General features: G+C 35.0%; 1 protein-coding gene across 1 annotated transcript; it reads right to left on the reverse strand.

Moving 5' to 3' along the window:
- Window positions 1–567: 567 nt before the first annotated feature.
- Window positions 568–6843, reverse strand: LOC120329982 (uncharacterized). The gene is made up of 7 exons (XM_039396792.2): window positions 6708–6843; window positions 6029–6149; window positions 5144–5225; window positions 4261–4472; window positions 3403–3521; window positions 3035–3162; window positions 568–2482 (listed from the first exon to the last, which is right to left on the reverse strand). The coding sequence occupies exons 1-7, from the start codon at window positions 6751–6753 to the stop codon at window positions 2321–2323; spliced, it is 870 nt and encodes a 289-aa protein (XP_039252726.2). The 5' UTR covers window positions 6754–6843; the 3' UTR covers window positions 568–2320.
- Between the last annotated feature and the right edge of the window lie 16148 nt (window positions 6844–22991).

Genomic DNA, 22991 nt, shown 5'->3' on the forward strand with positions numbered 1-22991 from the left:
AAACAGCGAAATGATTAACATAAGATCGGACCGTAAATGCTCACAAATGAGAAGAATATATTACATTGTGGACCCAAAGGCGGACAAAACAACTCCCCCAAAATGTTTCAAATCAACGGATAAGTAATGGCACAGTTTTCAATTAGACGAAATCCGCTACTCCCGAAGTATGTGAACCATGATGGTTCACCAAGATGGTGTACCAGTTTGAGTTAGGCCATACTTTCAGGTACAAATACTACGGGAGTCGCTTGGCTAGTCTCCCAACTCGTAATAGAACTAAAATAGAAAAAATTGGAATAAAATTATGGCCTACTTCTAACCTAATACAAATACTAAGTTCAGGTGTCCGCCGTCTTGGTTCACATACTTTGGGAGTACCCAAAATCCAACACTAACCCTGACCTACATTAAGATGCTTTCTTAATTTTGTGATTTTTTGTATAATTTGTATATTATCATATTTTTAGACTTGTTTCAAAAAGCCTGGGGTCAATGATTACCCTACACCCTCAAAAGAAAGTCTCATATTTCGAAATAAAATACTGAAAAGTAAAAACACATATATACCAGATAGGCTTTTTTATTTGATCCATTATGCTTCTTAATTGTAAAAGTTGATTCACATACATAAGATAATGGTAAAATTTATGCACAAAAATGCATCTTAAAAAAGTTTAATGACCATACCTACAAAATAACTAATGTAATTTCACATTTATCCAGCATTGCCATATCTCTACCTTAACTAATTATTATATATTAATTACAATTCGAATTAATTTGACATGCAACGTTATGGAATTACACAATGGAATATCATCTGGAAATGAACTTGAAATGATGTAGTCAAATGCATATCGTTGTTTTTTTCATCTTTTTGCATTCTTCGGATTTTTCTGACTCTCCAAGGATGGTTTTTGAAATGTTTGTTAGCATTGTTAACTATTCATTTTGGTAACATCGTAAATTATTATCTTGCATCGTAAACACATTATACATAGCTAAAAGAAATTATGACAAAAAGTATACACCTAAGAGGCTAAAATTTTATTTCAAACTTATTTCCAAATTGATTATATTTTACAAAATATTCACTACGCAAAACAAAATAAAAAGCAATAAAGGTGCAAAACCTTGTTGTATAATAACAAAAATATGAAATTGTAATATACATGTAGTATATGTGCTAAGTAGTGTAAAACGAAAATCTCAGAAAATATTAAAATTTTCGCCTCGTAATTTACTACATTAAAAATCCTATCTTCTTATGGGGTATATTAACACCATGGCTTTGAATACAGGCCTCGCGGGTAGATATGTTAGAATTTTAAAATTGGAATATTTCTGGTACGGCATAGTCTACGCAGGTTTTTACCTTATTGGACACGTTTAGTGGCCATAACGATCGTTTCAAAATTTTGTTGTTATTGTTATTTTCTTTCGTCATTATCATTAAAAAATCGCTTTTCTCTTCGAATACTGGACCAATTGCTTTGAAATTTTCAGTGGTTGAAGATAAAAATTTTCTCCAGAAGGCTATTACTTTTTTTTTCGCTATGACGTCATCAAAATTATTGACAATGGGTGGCGCTACGTGTTCATATATTTGAGCATAGCTCTCTTGTTAGTGGTAGACTCGTGTTCGTATCTTTTTTACCTTAGCACTTGACAGATTTTAAAAAAGTGGGTTTTAGCAATATTGAAAATATGAATAAAAAAAGCAATATTCAGAAAATCTACAAAAACGTGAAAATTTACAACTGATTGAAGAAATTATGATGGGTGAATTTGGGGGTCACTCAATATATATCGTTTCATAATCTAGTGCCAATAATAAAACAACATTTTGTTTACACAAAAAAATCTTTTTCAAACAATTTCTAAGTCACTGGCAAATTTATATAAGTTTAGTTGTGAAAGCGTTTACATTTACATATCGTTTACATATTGACACAAATGCCAATATTCTGACTTAATAATGTTAAATGATTGTACCGAATGTCATGTGAATGTGTGCCTATATGAAAATAAAATTTTGGTTTAATATCGGCCCAAAGGATGCAGAGAAAATCAAGGTAATATCCTTCCAAAGACTTCTTCTATTTTTAAGTACTGAAATTTAAAATCGATTACTTTAGGAGGAAGGCGATTTTTTACCAGCACAGCAACAAAACAACAATTTAGCATAAAAATCCACAGGTGCGCTCCATGTTCAATTATCATAACTTGATCTCAAATATTTTCGTTGCTGTTTAAAACAGTCACAATATATTTTAGTATATATATAGATTGTTCAGAGCAATTTGCATAGTACAAGTTAGGCGGAAGAAACTTGGTCTGAAGTTGTTTGAACAGCTGATCCAGAATGTAAAGGCACCATTTCGTTATCACCAGCAGGAGGTTCAGTGTTTCCTGGCTTCTTCCTTCTTTCCATTGATTTTCTGCGTCTGATTTCTGCCCTGCTTTTATCACGTCGCCACTGAAAAGGAAAGTATTAATTTATATACTTATATTATATTATCGTTGAGCCCGCTATTCTTGGCGAATATCATATCACAAAAAAGAACGGCGGTTTTGCGAAGCAATGTCTGTAAAATATGATTATAAGTTACTGCTATGGATTGCAACCTAACCCCGAGTCGCGAGCAACGTCGAGACACGGATCATTTGCATCCCAAGTCAATTCAACTTACTGCGCACAAATTTTTTCTTCCGGATCACAAGTTGAGTCCGAGAAGAGTTCATAAACAACAGTGAAATGAATAAATATAAGTGTTCTGACACCAATATTTCAATATCGCGTTTAACCACTGTTATTTGGAAAGTAAAAATAGAAATTAACTATGGATTGGCATTATTTATGTCGGCATCAGCACGGCCTATTTTTAAGTCAAAATTGCTGCATCAACTGCAACAATTTTTTCCTATTCGCCCTAAGTTTTTCAATCCCAAAATCAGATCTCCCTGGTGGTTAGATGAGTCCAAGTTGAAACACAAGTATATATGACACAAAAAACATACGCTCCCCTACCAAAAAGAAGAAGATGACACAGAGAATAAGGAGCAGAATGAGCGCTACCACGACAACCGTTATTAACGTGGTATCATTTTGACGAAAATCTTCCCCTTGGATAATCTTGTTCTCTGCATCTGCAATTCCTGAAAGAAAACGTGGAATACTTGTGATTCGTAACTCATACGTGTTTGCGAGATATTTAAATTTGAAAAAACATATTCGGTGGACATTTGTCATTGTGCATTTTTGAAAAAAAGTTTGACTGAAAATTTGTAAAGAACAATAAAAACAGAAACAGAAAGAAATTTTCAAGTGTAGTTTCATTAAGTTTTGGGTTTTGATATTTTTATATATAATATAATCTCTACTAACACTGTACATACTTTGAATAACTTCTGGATCAAAAGGATTAAAATCATATTCGTAGAACTCATAGTAAGAAATCGGTACTCTACATGATGTTGCTGTTTCTCGCTGACACAGGTCTGCTTCGGAGAATTTTCTGAATAATTACAAAAAATCATCTATTATATACGTATGCAATTATGTCATTAACTCCATATTAACATGAAATATAATAACCTATTCTATTATGAAGCTTTCTGACACAAATATTATATGGTCAGTATTTATATTCTGTTTATATAAATTCCATCAAATCAGGATTATCAACATTTGTTTATGATAGAAAGTCACTGAAAGTTCAAAATCTTATTTTAATGACGTCTCAATTTTAATCATTTTACTAATGCTGAAGGTGACCAAAATAAGTGAATAAAATGGAGAATTGGTGATTTTAAGATAATTTCGAGAAAAATCTTTCAAAATTAATTTAGATTCATCATTTGTTATCCCCAAACTCCTATACACCTATTTGACTGAAAGAACTATCATATAGTTTTTGGCACCTCAGTAGTTCGTTGGGCGCTCCATCGTGTGCTATGGAGGTAACTAATTTTATTCGCTAACTTTACCTCAAGTTGTGTAAAGGGACTGAAACCTATGGACAGGGGGTGTATTCATTTGACTAACACAGACAGTCCCCGAACTCACAATAAAACTAAAATAGGGAAAATTGAATAAAATTATGACCTAACCCTAACCTGGTACACACACTACGAGAGTACCGTTCGTTGCGACCCTACTATCGGAGTTCTGTCTCGTAATATTAGAAACTGCTTAGAAGCAATAAGTCAACCTCAAATCGTATTTTACGAATCATTTACGCGTTCATTACTTACGTGGAAACTTTGTTCAGGTCCTTGCTGCCTGATTCAAACTCTTCTCGAAAGGTAGTCCTAAATTGGATCTCACATTTTGTGTAATTGTTGAAATTCGTATCGGTACAGTTTTCGGGATACATGCCCAGCATAGCATTTTTCATACTGTGTAGAAATCCATCTACACAAAAGAAATTTTCGTCTCCGAAATCGCGCTTCAGTATTGCTATAGTCTGAAACAGTTTTGAATTCATAATTTTTGAGAATTTTCAAAATAACCACAATTCCACAATTCTTTTCTTGTACTTGTTACTTATCGATCTTAAGATCGGTAAGTATGTTGATAGGTATTTGTCTGTCTGTATGTCTGTGTGTTAGAATTAGATGCACGCGATATCTCACGAAAGCGGGGTTGAATCTGCTCCAAATTTTGCATGTGCATTCATCATAGCTCGGATCAGAAGCCTATTGATTTTGGATGGATTATGTCTTATAATTAGCGAGTTATTAATTAATTAGTGATGGGACACACGGTGTCACTATGGAGTGAGACCACTGTTTTGGGGGATCCCCTAACCTTCGATCGATAAGTCTTCGGTGTCTAACCGATATTCTAGTTTGGGACATTTAAGTATCGAAACTATAGGATTGTAACTCAAAACAAATAAATCTTTTTGGAATACTTCTTTGTTCTTGCCGATCGCATTATTAACAAAGTTCTAAATCGCATAAATCAGGGGTGTGTGACAGGCGGCCCCTGTTTTTATATATTTATTTTCAATTTTTTTTCAGGTCACGGTAATTTTTTTTAAACATTCATGTGAAATTCAGCAAAATTCTTTACAACTTGGTTGGAATTGATCACCAGAAAGTGCAATCTAAACAAAATAATAAATTCACTAACCGCGTTATGTTCTTCTGTTCCGTCTGGAAAGCATTTTGTTAATGTCGAGTTGAAACAAGCGTGAGCGGCAGCATAAAAGCTCCTTCGAACAAAAATAAGTAACAAGTTAGTACTGCAAAAACACAATAAAAAAAGTTTAAAAATAGGGAAGCGGAATATATGGGAAGAACTATATTAACGTACTCTCTCGAGGTTTTCTCACAAATGGGTGTTCTCCCGAGATTCGACTTTCTTCTTTATTTCGGTAATAATTCAGCTATAAGTTAATTAAACAATTAAAATTTAAAAATAATCTGCCAAAATGACCCTTTTTCTATGGCAGATTTTTAAGCATGGTTGTGAACACTGACTCGTTTTCAAAGTTTTGCCAACTATTTTTCGGTTTTTATCCGTATTTTCGAAATCAATTAAATTGAACAAATATCTCAATGGTAATATTGTTTTTGAGAAGTTTTGGTTTAGTTGTAGTAAACAAGAATCAGTCCAGAAAAGGCTGCAAAAGACTAGGATAAAATTATCAGCCATCAGATTTTGAATGAGAGTTGGATAATTTTTTTTAAGTAAAGACGATGGTTTTGACTTTTGAGCATGCAAATTAGTTGTACGCGTTAATTCGCGAAAACATTTTCCAATACACATAAAAATAGTACAATAGTAATGTATAGGAAGAATGTTCCAAAGTTAACGCTCGGAAAATCATTAATCACATAGAATAAGATGATCAGTCAACTTCAGCGAAATGAGAACAATTTTTTTTCTCATCATGAATAACAAACCAATTCAACACATCTTGGAATGAAACTGGTATTGAAATGAAAAATGGAAAGAGGTATCAAAAATACCTCGTGGATAAGGATAAAAGCATAAAAGTACAAAATAACTTACGGGCAATCACCAAAAGCATTTGACGATCCGTTCATTTGTTTGACAAATTCTGTTTTGCAATACGAAATATCCACACGGTAAGCATCACCTTGGCAACTGCCAATATTGGCTGAATATGCACCTGAAAAAGCATCATCGTTTATAATTAAACAGAATGTAAAATAATATAAATTTGCTAAGTTATGCAAACTGGTGGACTAATTTATGTTAGCATTGACGGTGAAAGATTTCGGGTTTAAAGTCCATGTATAGACAGAGTGTAATGAATGTCGTAGTTTACTTGCAGGAAAGATTCCGCCCTCTAAAATACATTGTACCTTTTTACACACCAGTTGCTTATACTTTTCTACTTGATTCTATTCTTTATTCAGATGATAATATAATAGAATGGAATGCTGCGAATTGTTTGGCTTCACAAATTATCTACCAGCGACCAATCAAGAACAGTCTCTTTTCAGGTTGTATTTGACTATCAGTCCGACATTAACAAACTACAACACACTCATCTTTACACACTCAACTTTATCCTAATAAACATACTCAGCAACACTTGTGGTCTGTTGTGATGGATTGTATATCATAATTTAACAATGTTGAATATTCAATTATTTGGCCATTAAGGCCCAAAACATACTGAACACTCTTCTCGCTTTCACAAACAATTTTAACAATGACATACCTTTAGATATCACGACGATAAGAAGTGAAATTATTATTCCGTTCATGTTGAAAATATCCGATATACAATATTATCTATTAGTGTTAATGTAACGAAACAGAACAAAAGAGAAATTATAATAATTTAACCATATAAAACGCGTTAACATATTCAAATCAATGTAAATAAAAAATAGAAAAATTTTTTTAAAAATTGGCATTTTATAATGAAAGTCATCTTCTTCTGATCAAACTATTAATTTGTTGGTAAACTGTGTATTTAACAGACAATGAAGTCGTGGTAATGCTGATGTCGTATAGTAAGGATAAAACATTAATTTTTCAGTTTTGGCCTTGGTAATTTTACTTCAAGGGATTCAAGTATGGTGTATTTCTTTGTTAAGAAAGCTTTATGGACCAGCTTTGTCATTGCTGATGTGATGCTTTCAAAACTTACTTTAACCCATTGACTTGAATTTTGTATATCTACCTAGAATATATATTCAATTTCAATCTACCTGATACCTGATATGCTTCAAACTACCTGCTCGGGAAAAAGATTGTCGCAAAAAAAGGAACTACCACTACTGTTTCGATACACCACCCACATCTTACTAGACGTATTAATTTACCTCGAACAAATTTGGCGCGATGGCAATACAGTGTGACGGAACGGAAAAAGATATAAATCGTCAAAGGAAATAGTAACTCAAATATTGTGACGCAATAAAGTAAGTGTTCGTGGGCAGAAGTGTTAAAAAAGATGAAATGGTGAATATGACATCACCTTTTTTGGCAATCGTACAAAGAGGAGCGGGATTTTTACAATGTGTACATTGTGAGCATACTCATTGTTGAATAGGGAACAAAGGACTGTAATGCTAACTTTATGGCGCCCGTCGTGTATAAAACATGTTTGCGGAAAGGAGAATTTTTGGCACAGATTATTACGGAACATTCGCTTAAAGTTACATTTTCCCCATTTATACAAATGTAGCATATCTATGAATTGACTTAACATGGTTTAAAGCCTAGAATGCTAAAAACAATTCACATTGCGGCGAATGAATTACCAATTGAACTAGCTAGCAAGTGGACCGCATATGTGAAATTAAAATACAATTGTTCCTGAGTTTTTTACAAATATAGCTCAAACACCACTCGATTTGCAACTTTAAAATAATAAATCAACGCTTTATCCGTGTTTTAAAACAGAGGATTCTTGATCAATTAAGAAAAATGAAATCCACACAGGTCAAAAGTCAACAAAACCAATTGAACTTTATCTACATAAAATGTTCTTGGTACATCTCCATTAAATATTTCCGAAATATATGCTAATCATCTAAATATGCTCTTGCAAAGGTCGAATGAAAAGTTTTTTTAAAGTCTAAAAATTGATCGCACATGGGAAATTCAATCCTCATCAGATTTACACTCATATATTGATTTAACAATAGAAAATGTAGATTTCGGAGTCAATGTTCCATATGCTTCGATGTAAAAGTGAAACTATCTAGTCCAAGGCATCGGAATAGCGACTGAGTAATGAAATTTATTCTAAAATATGCTGCAGTCACTGCAAGTTCAAACATAGAAAAGTTACATCAAAATCTACAAGATTCTTATTGACTCACTCGACCTGATTTAGATTATCTAAAACAAAACAATTTCTTCAAGTCAGAAAAAATGGCAGTAAAAGCTCTTCTCGGAGTTAAAAATCTAATCTGCTGTCACTTTTAACCAGCAATAAAATTGGCGGGATCACCCAAAAGCTTACTTCACGCGTGACCAAATTCACATAGGTGAGTCTCGACAGCAAGCGTTTATTTATACGGCCCGTCGTCACACAAAAGAACAACAAAGCGGAACGAGAAGAGCCCTCATGAAGTGAATCGGATTTCGCGAAGCATCAATACCGTAATATTTTTACAGCTCAAACGCAAACGTTTGAGATATAATTACCGGCATCGTCTGCTTTCGTCCATTATTGCTCTGCGAATACTGGTTTCAAATACAATTTTTGGAACAAGAATGTATTTTCATCACCTATGTGGGAGTTACCATCTAAATTTATTCACCAGTAATGGGCTTACTGCAAGGACTTGGGCCAGCTTATTTTTTTGACAAAGGATTCAAATTTCAAATGCCATATGAAAATCACGGTAGCGCATTCCAAATTTTAGGGTTGGCTGCCGCTCAGAATAGAAGGTGATTGTTGCCCACGTACCACGCAGAAGTAACTGAATGCCAAAAGCTTATAATTATTGTAAACATATACAGTGGGGCGTAGTTCTTTTAATTAATTCATTTCTGATACCGAACAAACATTATTTGTCGGCAAAAGTGACTGATACCCATGGGGTTTATACTAATATTGTTTGCTGCTTTTGAAATGAATACGGAAATTTTCCTGATTTAAGGTTTTCGTATTACAGTGAATTTCGATACAAGTCACAAGAAAATCTCATGCTTCGATTAGGTCATTGTAGAAGAAGTCATTTGCTATTGTTGTTGGGACATGAAATTTCAATTCGTTTTAGACCAATTGTTTCTAAATGTTCGTATTAAAAAAGGGTTGTGTTTGCTAAACTTGGGGTAGTGGTCTATTGCGGGTTTCTCGTGGCTTGGGCGCTCCGCCACGTTTGCTCTGAAATTACTACAGTTATGTTTTTTGCAACACCAAACTTGCGCCCCAAAAGATACATAAATAAATAAAACTGCGTGACTATCTGCCTCTAGAAAGCGTATAAAGCGACAAATCAACATTTTACGTGTAAAGTGCATGTCGGTATAGTTATAATAGACACTGATGTAATTTGGGGTCTAATTTCGGATGTACTAATGGTTGATTTTCGACTTGATTGGCGTATCACACAAGATGAGCTACCGTGATTAAAATGAGATATTACATATAAAAACAAAGTGATTCATGGTGCCATAGTACTAAACAATAGATTGTATAAATTCAAGCATGTTTCATCAGAATCACGTGATTTCTGTAAATCTGATGTTGAAACTACTAGCCACTCTTTTATGATTGTATAATTGTTCAACAGTTTTGGGAATCTCTGAACATAAAAACAGCTTTCAATTTTCCCAAAAGAGATTTCATGTTGGGATATGTTAGTAATTTCAAAAATAAATTGTGTAATTGTATACTTTTTGCTGCCCGGTTTTATCTTTATCGTTGTAAGATGGAAAAAAGAAACCTCTGTTCAATGTTTTTACACATATCTGTATGAAGTGAGGGAAACTGAACAGTTCATTGCATACAAAAATGGCACAACAACAAAACATGATCAAAAATGGAAAAGTTCAAGACAGGGTCGTCCAACCCCTGACCCGCGGGCCCGCGCGGTATTTTTCAGAATTAAATAAAAAAATTTGAGTAAAGATGTGATACCAACAATTTGTTTATTTTCCTGAAATGCGCTCTGCCAGCCCTTTCAAACGAAACATGAGTGCCATTTAAATCAAAACCAACTGGGAGAAGATATCGATACATAAAAGTGCCATAGTCGCTTATACTCTTGGTCTTTTACTACTCTATATGATGTCTATATATATGCGTCTTGGCTTTTCTTTGGCGAAACTTTCGGGAATAACCATTGATGGCGCCCATCAATGGTTGGGAAACAACAGTTTCATTACAGTATTCTAATAATTGTGAAAGTTTGGTGTGAAGGTATTGTTACTTATCGATCTTAAGATCGGTAAGTATGTTGATAGGTATTTGTCTGTCTGTATGTCTGTATGTCTGTATGTCTGTATGTCTGTATGTCTGTATGTCTGTATGTCTGTATGTCTGTATGTCTGTATGTCTGTATGTCTGTATGTCTGTATGTCTGTATGTCTGTATGTCTGTATGTCTGTAGTCTGTACGTCTGTACGTCTGTACGTCTGTACGTCTGTACGTCTGTACGTCTGTACGTCTGTACGTCTGTACGTCTGTACGTCTGTACGTCTGTACGTCTGTACGTCTGTACGTCTGTACGTCTGTATGTCTCTGTATGTCTGTACTTCTGTATGTCTGTATGTCTGTATGTCTGTTTGTCTGTTTGTCTGTTTGTCTGTATGTCTGTTTGTCTGTGTGTTAGATGCACGCGATATCTCACGAAAGCGAGGTTGAATGCCTCCAAAATGCATGTACATTCATCATAGCTCGGATCAAAAGCCTATTGATTTTGGATGGATTATGTCTTATAATTAGCGAGTTATTAATTAACTAGTGATGGGACACACGGTGTCACTATGGAGTAAGACCACTGTTGTGGGGGATCCCCTAACCTTTGATCGATAAGTCTTCGGTTTCTAACCGATATTCTAGTTTGTTTGTTAATTAACATGTAGTCAGTGTAGCAAAACTAGAACATAACTACCATGTTAAGTGGCCCGTGCAGTTATTAGTGAACTACATGTGGCCCTTCGATCAGAAATGCTGGCCGACCCTGGTTTAAGATATATTTACAATTTGTGATGAGTGAATAATAATGCTGTAAATGTACCGTACCGAAAATTGTGTTTTCTATATTTAATTAATAAATATGAAAAAAGTGGTACCGAATGAATTCATAGCAAGGATTTGTATTGTACATCCATACCCAAGAGTGCAGTTGAAATTGCGCCACGCAATATTATAAAAACTTCCATATCTTGCACCATTTAATTCTCGAACAAATCGTAATAATGACTTAAAACAATGTAAACGGAACATTGCTAAAACCGCAAATAGAAGCTCAAGCAAGAATAACTTATTTGCATATAGACACAATCAGTTATTGACACCTGAAATTGATTAAAAGTCCTTGTCTTTGCGGCACGGAATATACCGTTTGCGTACCAAATACTGATGTAAATTTAAGTATGACTACATATAAAGTATGGTTCAAAAAATGGGCGAAGCAAACAGAAAAGTTCTTTAGAAGAATTCTCATATGTTATAAAAAAGATCTCATGAAGGAAAAAAACAGCCAAATTTTGGTTACATTTCCAGTGCCATATAAGCAGGGTTACCATATTACCGTGCTTTTTTCTAAGATTTGTGCTGATTCTCTAGCCCGCGTCTTATAGAGTAACAATGTGCTTACTTCTAAGAAAAGTGCTTATTTTGAGTTGCGTGCTTATTTTGTCTTAGAAACATGGATGACTCGTTTGTGTTTTGGGTACAAAGCTTCCGTGGAAACGACGGGTGATGCTTATTATTATAGGAAATGCGTATTCACGGCACGCTTCGCTGTGTTATTATGGCGACGTATCAACTATCCATCACCAAACACTGATGAAGCAAATTGTTGGTAGCGATAAATATAAATGATTTGACCGATGTTTTGACTCAGTAAAGTTCACATTATGTGTTCATGTTATTTAATAATTAATATGTTCGCACATTTGGGGGTAGATGCGTTTCTGTCGTTGTCAAGTACCCTTCCTCCCCCAAATAACTATTTGACACCCGTGCTTATTTTTGGCTCTAGGTAGATAGTAACCCTGCATATAAGTCAAGAGAGAATTTCGCGTGTCCCATCACTAATTAGATAATAACTCGCTAATTATACGACATAATTTCATCCAAAATCAATGGGCTTCTGATCCGGGATTTGATGAATGCACATGCAAATTTTGGAGCAGATTAAAACTCGCTTTCGTGAGATATCGCGTGTATCAAACAGACAAATACCTATCAACATACTTACCGATCAAGATCGATAAGTGTAAACAATTCAGCCAAACAATTGGCAACGTCTTAGTGGAAATTCATATAAACGATAAAATTAAGACGTCAACTAATCCGTTGACGCACTGGATAAATAACATTAATTGTCAACTGCACGCCTACAGTTTATTTGGTCGGAAGGCGAAATAATATTTTGACTAGAAAGAATAATGACAGAAGGATGGCCGGTTTCTAACTGTACCTAGTGCTTCTAAGACTGTTGAGACTAAAGACATTATGCAGAGAAGGGACTTCAAGTACAGTTCTTAAATAGGGTTGCCAACTATGAAAAGTTTCTATTAAGGACATAGATTAACGTCATCATTTATTTTGTAACTTGCATGAAAGAACAATATAAAACAATGCAATAAAAATTATATACAAGCTAAAAAGATTTATTAAAAAAATACTCATGTGTTTTTCATTTAATGAAAAATGCTCCAAACTGTTTAGGGGTCACAGATAAAAGAACTAGCTCGAGCAACAGTGCGTTAAATAACTTAGACTTCACACAGCTCTACAGCAAATATCGGCTTCCTAGCGAGCGTATTTATATCTCGCCGGTTTTAGTTTTAAATAATTCGATAACATACTATGATTACACAAGCATTTACAAAAACAGCATTGTTGGGTTGTGGACGTCATAGAGACCAATTATACGTAGAATTTTCAGTTATTGAACTAGAATTTACTCAAATCTTGGAGAGTTGCTATTTTCGGAAAATTAATGTAAATATTTGAAATGTTAATAAAATTGTTATTTCTTTGGCTATTTGAGCCGAACCAAAGCGAAATTAAAAAAAATAATTAAAAGGTTGCAAATACATAAACGGAGGCGATTTTTTAAAAACGGAACAATATCAAACACAGTACTATAAGTATCGGGCAAAACGACGTTGGAAAGAATAAAGCACAATTAGCATAATATTTTCTAAATGCTAAAAAGGACAAGGACAGAAAAGCTTAATTAAAGAATTGCCATTTGAAATAAAGGACGGTTGGCAACCCTAGTTTTGAAGCGACGGGCAACTTGAGCGGTCTTATGACACAATCGGAAATTATCCTGGAGTATGCGTTTTTATTTTACGTTAGGACAGGGGTTCCCAACCTTTTTACCTTAATTTCCCACTTACGATCAATGCTGAGTCATTATTTCCCATTACATAGTGACTCACTTAACAAGAATATTTTTTTTTGTAAAAAGGGTAAGACTTTCTGTAATAAAGGCTTTGCAATTGGTGCAGAAGTTAAAACCCTGCGAGAACATTCATTGCGCCATCTAGCATCTCATCAATTTTTTTTGATATGATGAACTGGATGTTTGAACCTATTTTTGAAAAAGCGCATTGTTATTGGACCAATGACATGGACATGACCAATGACAATGACATGGACATGACCAATGATTGAACAAAGAGACCTGTTCGTCTTCGACGCCGCAGAATATCAGCACACTCCGCTAGACCTAATTTCATTAATGTCTTACCAATGTGTGGGACCCTTTAGTCCTTGTTATTCGCCGGACGACTGCACAAGACGCAGTCACTTTTAAACTTATTTGAAATTGCTGTCGAATCTCATCTTGCTTTCATTTTACGATTTTTTTAGCAAACTGGTACGCAAATGGATATTTGAAATATGTTGCTTCATTTGATGGGTCTCCATAGGACCATTGGACATCTTAGGGCAAACAACGCATTGCAGAAGTTGCTCAAAATTTCTCTTTACAAACATCAGACATAGCCGAGATAACTATGCTCGTATTTCTTTTTACGTTAGTCCTAATTACCTTTATTAAAAGTTGATCAGAATGAGGGAGCGGGCCAGAAATTTGTTCATCAGAGCTTATGTCTACCCAATACCTCGGAGACATTTGAAAACAGAGTTGATTGAATGGGAATTAATTGAATGGGAATCTTTTTTCGCCTCATGGCTTATATTGTGAGTTTCATTGTGTAATATATAATAATTGTGTTATTGTGCGTATATTTTTAGAGGGGCATTCCATTTCCCACCAGCAACTCCCAAATTTCCCACTGGTGGGAAATTTACCACCGGTTGGGAACCACTGCGATAGGACAATAGATGGGAAATTCCAAGGAATTAAAATTTTCATTGTCAATAATATTGTTTTGATGTTTGGGCATTTTTATCGCAGAAACATAATTGATGCCACCGATAGTGAGTACCATAACGTCACGCTAATAACCGAATTGCGGTAAGTCATTTTTAGCAGTTTTGAAAAAAACGTAAAAAACTTCCTAATGATATTGTTATGCCATTGAGAGTCAATAATTTGCCATGGTTCAATTTTTTGATCGTAGCCGGATGTAAGTTAATTTGTATGACGCAGTTAAATGACGTCATATAAGCGCACTGTGACGCACCAGTTCTGAAAACTAAACATTCCAAAAACGAATGTAATTCTCAGTATCTACAATGTCTAATCCCCAAAATAGCTAATCAGTTTCAATTACATTATTTTTTATGTTTAAAAATATATATTTCATCGATATAACACGTTCTGCACATCCACCGGAATAAGACTAAGATTAAATATAAAGAATAAAACAGCAATGCATCCAATATAAAAGCCAACCAAGGTGAATTGGACTCGGACAGTGAATATCACAAGTGCACGTCTCCCTATACTGTAGTATAAATTCAAATTTATCCGCGCTAAGCTAGAATCCGAGATGCAAAAACTCGAAAATACTTCGCCGAGGTTATTTTGCCTCTGTGACGTCACAATAGTCCTACAGTAACACTGATAATTTCTTATGACGAAACTTTGCACAAATGTGCATGTGATACTAAATCTCCATTTTTATGCGTTTCGGAATTCTTAAAATAAAATCTGAGTTAACAGACAGGTGCGCAGCATTACAAAAATACCTATTTTATAAAAAACTCAAAATCGCCAAAAATGACTTACGCAATTCGGTTATTAGCGTGACGATAATATGGTACTCACTAAAATATTATTTTACTGCGTCTTACCATCCCTATTTGTGTTTTAATGTACCTTGCATTATTTTTTTCGATGAACAGATGCGTGTTGAAATAAGTTATAGCCTAGTTTGACCATATTTCCAAACCCTAAAAGGAGGACACATTGTTTGGTAGAACCGTAAATATAGAACCGCATTTCATCTGTGTATGAGATATACATTATAATATATCTACTAAATTCCCTAGAATTAAATATAAAAGTGACAATAGACGAAATGACGACAATGAAATAACGCATTTTTGTTGTATTAAAAAAATATGCAGGACAATCGATTTATTTTCTCTTAGACCATGAGTATTTGGCAGTTCCTTTAATCGTCGTCAACATTGCTGGGTTATTTTTTTAATATCGTAAATCTGGGTATATTGTCGTAATTTTCTGTCCAAATCCAAATGTTCATGAATTGCGATATACGAGGTGAAATGGCGTAAAACCTAATTGTGAAACAAAACGATTTTACGTAGTAAACGAGTAAGCATAAGAAGTGTGCATTTAATTAGAGTAAACCCGTCTGCATGCTATCACCAGAGTCATTCTCTGCTATCACATCGCAATGCATTGCTTGTCATGTGTATTATGATAATTACAAGTCTCTACTGATTTTGGAATTTTCTTAACATATCAAAAACTTTCGATAATATAGGAGAATTTTAAATATTTAATCCCGTGAAAAAAGGAGGACATTTTGACATTTTAGACTTAGAGCGTCCTCGGAGGACACAAATTTTTTAACGAAAAAGGAGGACACATCCTCCAAAAGGAGGACGTATGGTCACCCTATTATAGCCTAACTAGAGTTGTTAACAAGCGCCAACAAGAAATTAGGACTTTGTATTCTACTGAGCAAGACTGACTATTTACAAGGAATGTAACTCGTGCATTGTTATGATCAAAAGTTCAGAAGCATGAATTGTTCGAGCAAAGCAAATGAGACATATGGTGAAATTCGGGAAACAAATAAGTGGTTTTATGCTACTATTGCCATCCATGTTATGCTTGTGTACATTACTATGACGCAAATCTACATATTCATCAGCAAGAAACAGTACACACTAGACATTGGGAGGATTAGCGACGTGCTAATGGTTGATAATCTCCCGTTTTTCATGAACATCTCTCTGATTATGTCAGGCGTGATGGGGATCTCCCTACTTTCGGTGAAGCTTTCGTTTAACATGGCGTTGTGTAATCCGTATTCTACTGTAGCTGTCATATTATATGGGGCGTTTCTATTGGCGGCCTATATGACGCTGTGGCTTCGTCAAACTATGTTTCATACTGAACCGACATTGAAGCATCTTTCTACAAAGGGTCAAAGAATTTTCAGCTATTTTCAAGGATGTTTTATCCCATTGACTGCATTTATTTTTGGATTTATCGCGGTAGTTGTTTCATTTCCAAATCGAGAAGGTACGAGGAAATGGATTTTGGCTTCACTTTTATTTCTTCAAATTGAAACACAATTCGCACTTCTTGCATTGTTTTTGATACCAATGATAAAACATATCAGGAATTCTGGAGATTTGCTTCAACACCGTGATACTCCAACAGTTCTTATTCAAGTGATGAAAAGATCAATTGTAGTAACTGTAATAGGAATATGTGCGGATGCAATTGCATTTGGAGTTTCCTATGTAACGAAAAACAACAGTGTCTTCAACCTGAATGTTTTACTAAACTCAGTTGCTTTATTATTCTGTTTTTCCAATTGGGAAGAGCGATTGCTTCCATGTATCGCGCTATATACTAATAAACACAGTACAGCCGATGAGAGTGAAACCAGCTAATATCACAATCCAAGTCTATCGCAGCTCTTTATTATCGTGCTTTAGTGGAACTGAAAGATAGTGAACTATGTCTACTTCTAGAAGCTTTATTCCATTAGATTTACTAATTTGTTTATTGTGCATGTAGGCTAAGTTTTTATTGAATAAAAACATAGCAACTTACTCTTTCGTTCTTCCTATTGCCACTTTAGCTTTTTATTTATGGACCAAATAGAGTGAATCACCCCATAAAGCAACATTTCATATTATTCCAATAACATATAAAACTGGTGTTTTTAAGTTTTAAGTAAAATGCAAGTCATAGGGACTTACTTATACACAAAGAAAATATAGTAATTTCATACAGCGACCAGTGACCAGCCAAGAGCACAAAAACATCAGGTTTTATACACTCCCGTAGTAAGTGTACCTGATTAGGGTTAGGCCATAATTTTATTCCGATTTTCCTTATTTTAGTTCTATTACGAGTTCGGTGACTGTCTGTGTTAGCCAAGTGAATATATTCCCTGCTCATAGGCTTTCGTCCCTTTACACAACACATACTTCTGGAGCGCCCATCCCACTATTCTGCTTACACAAGTACGTGGGAAGAAGTAGAAAAATACAACATTGGACCATTGCAGTTTTCAAACTTCAAGAGCGTAATTACTCTCAAAAATTTAGACTGTTCATTGAGCGAAAATTTACTTTATTTTTTCTACTACATATGAATTTTATCATGGTTATTCAACGCTAGATAGAAATAATTTAACATTGACATAATAATTGTATGTTTATATTCTAATCAAATATGAAAGATTGATAGTTTTAATAAAATTATGTATATCAGAGCATCCAGTTTGGAAAGCCGAATTAGCATTTCGGCCCTGGTGTCCATTGTTTACACAAGAATTACAAATACGACTCATTAGATACGCACTACCCATGCAAGCGATGTATCAGTAAATTTTAGATAGTATGTAGCCTGAAGCCCTGTATCCTGAATAAAAGTTAGAAACTTGCTATGAGATTATATAAATATGTTTTTACTCTGTTTTACTTGCACAACATTTGTTTTGAAGTAAGACAGACTAATAAATGCAAATGTTTCAACCATGGAATCGGATATAAAAATTGTCTTTTTAAGTTTTTTTTCAAAAAAAGGGATAACATGAAAAAAAATAAACAATGAACAATTGTCATATATCTCAACTCGCAACTGTATATTAGGCCATTGAATGGCATGCTATTAGCCCTAGTTGGTGAAAAGCGGGAAATTTTCTCTTCAATTTAAAATTTGTGGGTGACGTATTTTTATCCAATCTAGAAGTGCCACATCAGTCCACCGGGCTACTGTTTATAAATAGCCTGCGGCATCTTTTAACTATGACTGGGAACATCCCATTTTCAGACCTGATATCTCATATTCTAAGCTTTTTTAAAGATTTTGCTCGCTATCCCGAATTTTTCATTTTTAATTTGTATGTATTCAAAATAAACTAACCGTCTAAATCCCGAGAGAATAAAAACGTTGGCATTGGTCAACTATTCCCGAAGGTACCTAACTGAAGCTACCGCTCCACTCTCGGTGCTTTCAAGTAAATGCCTTACTGGTAACTGACTAGAAATTGATACTACCTGCATGAAATTTTGCCTTTTCCCAAATTCGAAACGAGAGGAGATTTTTCTTTGTATATAATTATATAGAATTTCAATATTTATTCAGGGGAAGAAGAAAGCCGATAAGACGACTTAATCTTACGGCGAACCACGGTCTCTCGTCCGGTTACCAGTCCACGTCGGGTATGGGGTCATTTACCCCAATATACTGTTTCAGATGCATGGACTTGATGTGAAAAAACGGTAACCGGCCAGCGGTTACGTGAACCACCCTGTGGCGGCGAGTCTAGCAATCTTCTCGCACGTTATTAATCCGCCACGGTAATCGGACCAGCGAACCCACGGAATGTAATCAGAGGTGCGACGGAGAACGTATTCAAAACGCTTTGCACGATGCGCTACATCTACGAGGCTATATAACTTAAACAGCAGCGCCCGACTGGGAAAACAATATATTTATCGTGGAAAAACTATATTCAATTTTATTAACACGAAAGTGGAATGAAAAGAGTATATTATCTTACATAGTTTGATTTGTCGCTAGATAGGACTTGGGCCTGCTTAGTTTGTTTGGCAAAAGATTTGAATTTTCAAATTCCATATGAAAATCACGGTAGCACATTCCATATTTTAGGGTTGGCTGCCGCTTAGAATAGAAGGTGGTTGTTGCCCACGTACCACGCAAAAGAAACTAAATGCCAAAATCTTATATTTATTGTAAACATATACAGTGGGGCGTAGTTCTTTTAATTAATTATTTTCTGCTACCGAACAAACATTAGTTGTTGGCGAAAGTGACTAATATCCATGATGTTTATACTAAATTCTTTGCTTCTTTTGAAATCAAAATTGTTATCAATACGGAAATTTTCCTAATTTATGGTTTTCGTATTACAGTGAATTTCAAGTCGCAAGGAAATTTTACACTTCGATTAGGTCATTGTAGAAGAAGTCGTTTGCTATTGTTGTTGGGACATGAAATTTCGATTCGTTTCAGACCAATTGTTTCTAAATGCTCGTAGTTAGAAAGTGTTGTGTCTGCTAAACTTGGGGTAGTGGCCTATTGCGGGTTCTCGTGACTTGGGCGCTCCCTCCACGTTCGCTCTGAAATTAATACAGTTATGTTTTCTGCAACACCAAACTTGCGCCCCAAAAGATACATAAATAAATTAAACTGCGTGGCTATCTGCCTCTGGAAAGGTCCAATACATTTTACGTGTTAAGTGCCTGTCGGTAGTTTACTGTAATAGACACTGTGGTGTGTGACGCAAGATGAGCTACCGCAATCGAAATGGGATATTACATATAAACACAAAGTGATACCAAAACCCATAAGTGCAGTTGGAACTGTATTAAGCAATATTATGAAAGTTCGGGTACTGCCGTAGTGTGTGTATCAGGTTAGGGTTAGGCCATAATTTTATTCCGATTTGTCTTATTTTAGTTCTATTACGAGTTCGAGAACTGTCTGTGTTATTCAAGTGAATATAACCTCAGCCCAAAGATTTCAACCCTTTTACACAACTTGATGCAAAGTAGGCGAACGAAATTAGTTAGGTCTACCTCCATATTAGTACACACACTTCTGTAGTGCCAAAATTTGCATATCTTGCATCCTTCTAATTACCGAACGAAACGTAATAATGGCCATAAAACAATGTAAACGGAACGTTGCCAAAACCGCGAATACAAGCTTAAGCGAGAATAACAACCATACCCAAGAGTGCAGGCATTTTGCAGAGAAGGGACTTCAACTACAGTTCTAAAGCGGCAGGCAACCTTGAGCGATTTTATGACACAATCTGAAATTAACGTTGAGTATGCGTTTTTATTTTTCGTTACGACAATAGATGGGAAAATTCGAGAACTAAATTTTTCATTGTCAATAATATTGTTTTGATGTTTGAGCATTTTTATCGCAGAAATAATATTGATGCCACAGATAGTGAAAATCATATTGTACTGCGTCTTTCCACCCCCATATGTGGTATAATTTACCTTGTATTGTTTTTCTCGATGAACAGGTGCGTGTCGCCATATATAAGTTATAGCCTAGGGTTGTTAACAAGCGCCAACAAGAAATTGGGACTTTGTATTCTACTGAGCAAGACTGACTATTTACCAGGAATATAACTCGTGCATTGTTATGGTCAAATGTTCAGAGGCATGAATTGTTCGAGCAAAGCAAATGAAACATACGGTGAAATTCGGGAAACAAATAAGTGGTTGTATGCTACTATTGCCATCCATGTTATGCTTGTGTACATTACTATGACGCAAATCTGCATATTCATCGGCAAGAAACAGTACAAACTAGACATTGGAAGGATTAGCGACGTGCTAAGGGTTGATAATCTCCCGTTTTTCATGAACATCTCTTTGATTCTGTCAGGCGTGATGGGGATCTCCTTACTTTCGGTGAAGCTTTCGTTTATCATGGCGTCGTGTGAAACGAATTCTACTGTAGTTGTCATATTATATGGGGCGTTTCTATTGGCGGCCTATATGACGCTGTGGCTTCGTCAAACTATGTTTCATACTGAACCGACATTGAAGCATCTTTCCACAAAGGGTCAAAGAATTTTCAGCTATTTTCAAGGATGTTTTATCCCATTGACTGCATTTATTTTTGGAGTTATCGCGGCAGTTGATTCATTCAGAAAAGGAGGAGATATTAATAAATGGATATTGGCTTCACTTTTATTTCTTCAAATTGAAACACAATTTGCACTTCTTGGGCTATTTTTAGTTCCAATGATGAAACATAGGAGGAATTCTAGAGATTTGCTTCAGCGCCGTGATGCCCCAAAAGTGCTAATTCAAGTAATGAAAAGATCAATTGCAGTAACTGTAATAGGAATATGTGCGGATGCAACTGCACTTGGAGTTTCATATGTAACGAAAAATACCAGTTTCTACAGCCTGAATATTCTGCTAAATTCAGTTGCTTTATTATTTTGTTTTTCCAATTGGGAAGAGCGATTGCTTCCATGTATTACCCTAATTACTAATAGACACAGTTCAGCCGATGAGAGTGAGACCAGCTAATATTACAATCCAAGTCTATCGTAGATATTTAGTCTCATGCTACTTGCTTTATTTCAATTTATTTTATTATACATGTTGGCTATGTTTTTTCTATATGAATATTTATAACTTACAATTTCGTTTCTCCTATTTCCACAGTAGTTTTTTTTTTTATGTATGGACTTATAAAAGCCTGCCCTAGAGCGACCGAATGGAGTGAAACACCCCATAAGGCAACATTTCATATTATTCCCATCATGTAAAACTGGAGTTTCCAAGTTTTAAGTAAAATGCAAGGCACAAGGACTTACTTTTACACAAAGAAAATAAAGTAATTTCATACAGCGACCAGTGAAGAGCAAAGAGCACAAAACATCAGGTGTTATACGTCCCATTACTCTTTTTATGTTCAGTCATCAATTCATAATGTATGCCATTTTCAAGTGACGCAGAACATTTTGTGTCCTGTGGCAGAACTATATGTATATTCGAGAATGAACTAGAAATATTCACTATTGGACCACTGCAGTTTTCAAACTTGCACAGAGCGTGATACTTTCGAAAATTTAGACCGTTTATTTAGCGAGATTTTACTTCATTTTTTATAATATATGTTATTAATTTTAGCATGGTTATTCTACGCGAAAAAGAAATAATTCAACGTTTCATAATATTAACATGTAGATATATTTGATCAAATATGCAAGACTGATTCTTCTAATTAAATTGTGTACAACAGAGCATCAAGTTTGGAATGCCGGAGTAGTATTTCGATCCTGTCTGAAGACCTTTCCACGTCGTTAAAATTATTTCGGTACTCCTGAAGTATGCGCACCAAGATGTCGCATAACCTGAACCCTAACCAGGTACACAACCTGAGTTCAGGTTGTGCGTCATCTTGGTGCACATACTTCAAGAGGCCCATTACTTCTTTGTTTACACCTGACTCGCCGCCATAAGATTATATAAATACGTTTTCTCTGTTTTACTTGTACAACATTCGTCATGAAGTAAGATAGATTAATAAATGCGAATGTTTCAATCCCGAAGTCATAAAAATTGTCTTTTAATGACTTTTTTTTTCAAATAAGGTACTAATATGGGAAAAAGTAAACCATTAACAATTGTCATATCTTTCAACACGCAACCGTATAATAGGTCATT

Source organism: Styela clava, chromosome 12 (genome assembly GCF_964204865.1).
Source record: "Styela clava chromosome 12, kaStyClav1.hap1.2, whole genome shotgun sequence".
NCBI lineage: Eukaryota > Metazoa > Chordata > Ascidiacea > Stolidobranchia > Styelidae > Styela > Styela clava.

Excerpts from the sequence above, each read along its gene's own strand:
- LOC120329982 (XM_039396792.2), bottom strand. The coding sequence starts at position 6,753 with ATGAACGGAATAATAATTTCACTTCTTATCGTCGTGATATCTAAAG. Across the intron at positions 3,522-4,260 it reads GACCTGAACAAAGTTTCCAC|AAAATTCTCCGAAGCAGACC; the intron begins GTAAGTAATGAA and ends GTAATTATTCAG. Across the intron at positions 2,483-3,034 it reads GTGTCATCTTCTTCTTTTTG|TGGCGACGTGATAAAAGCAG; the intron begins GTAGGGGAGCGT and ends TTTCCTTTTCAG.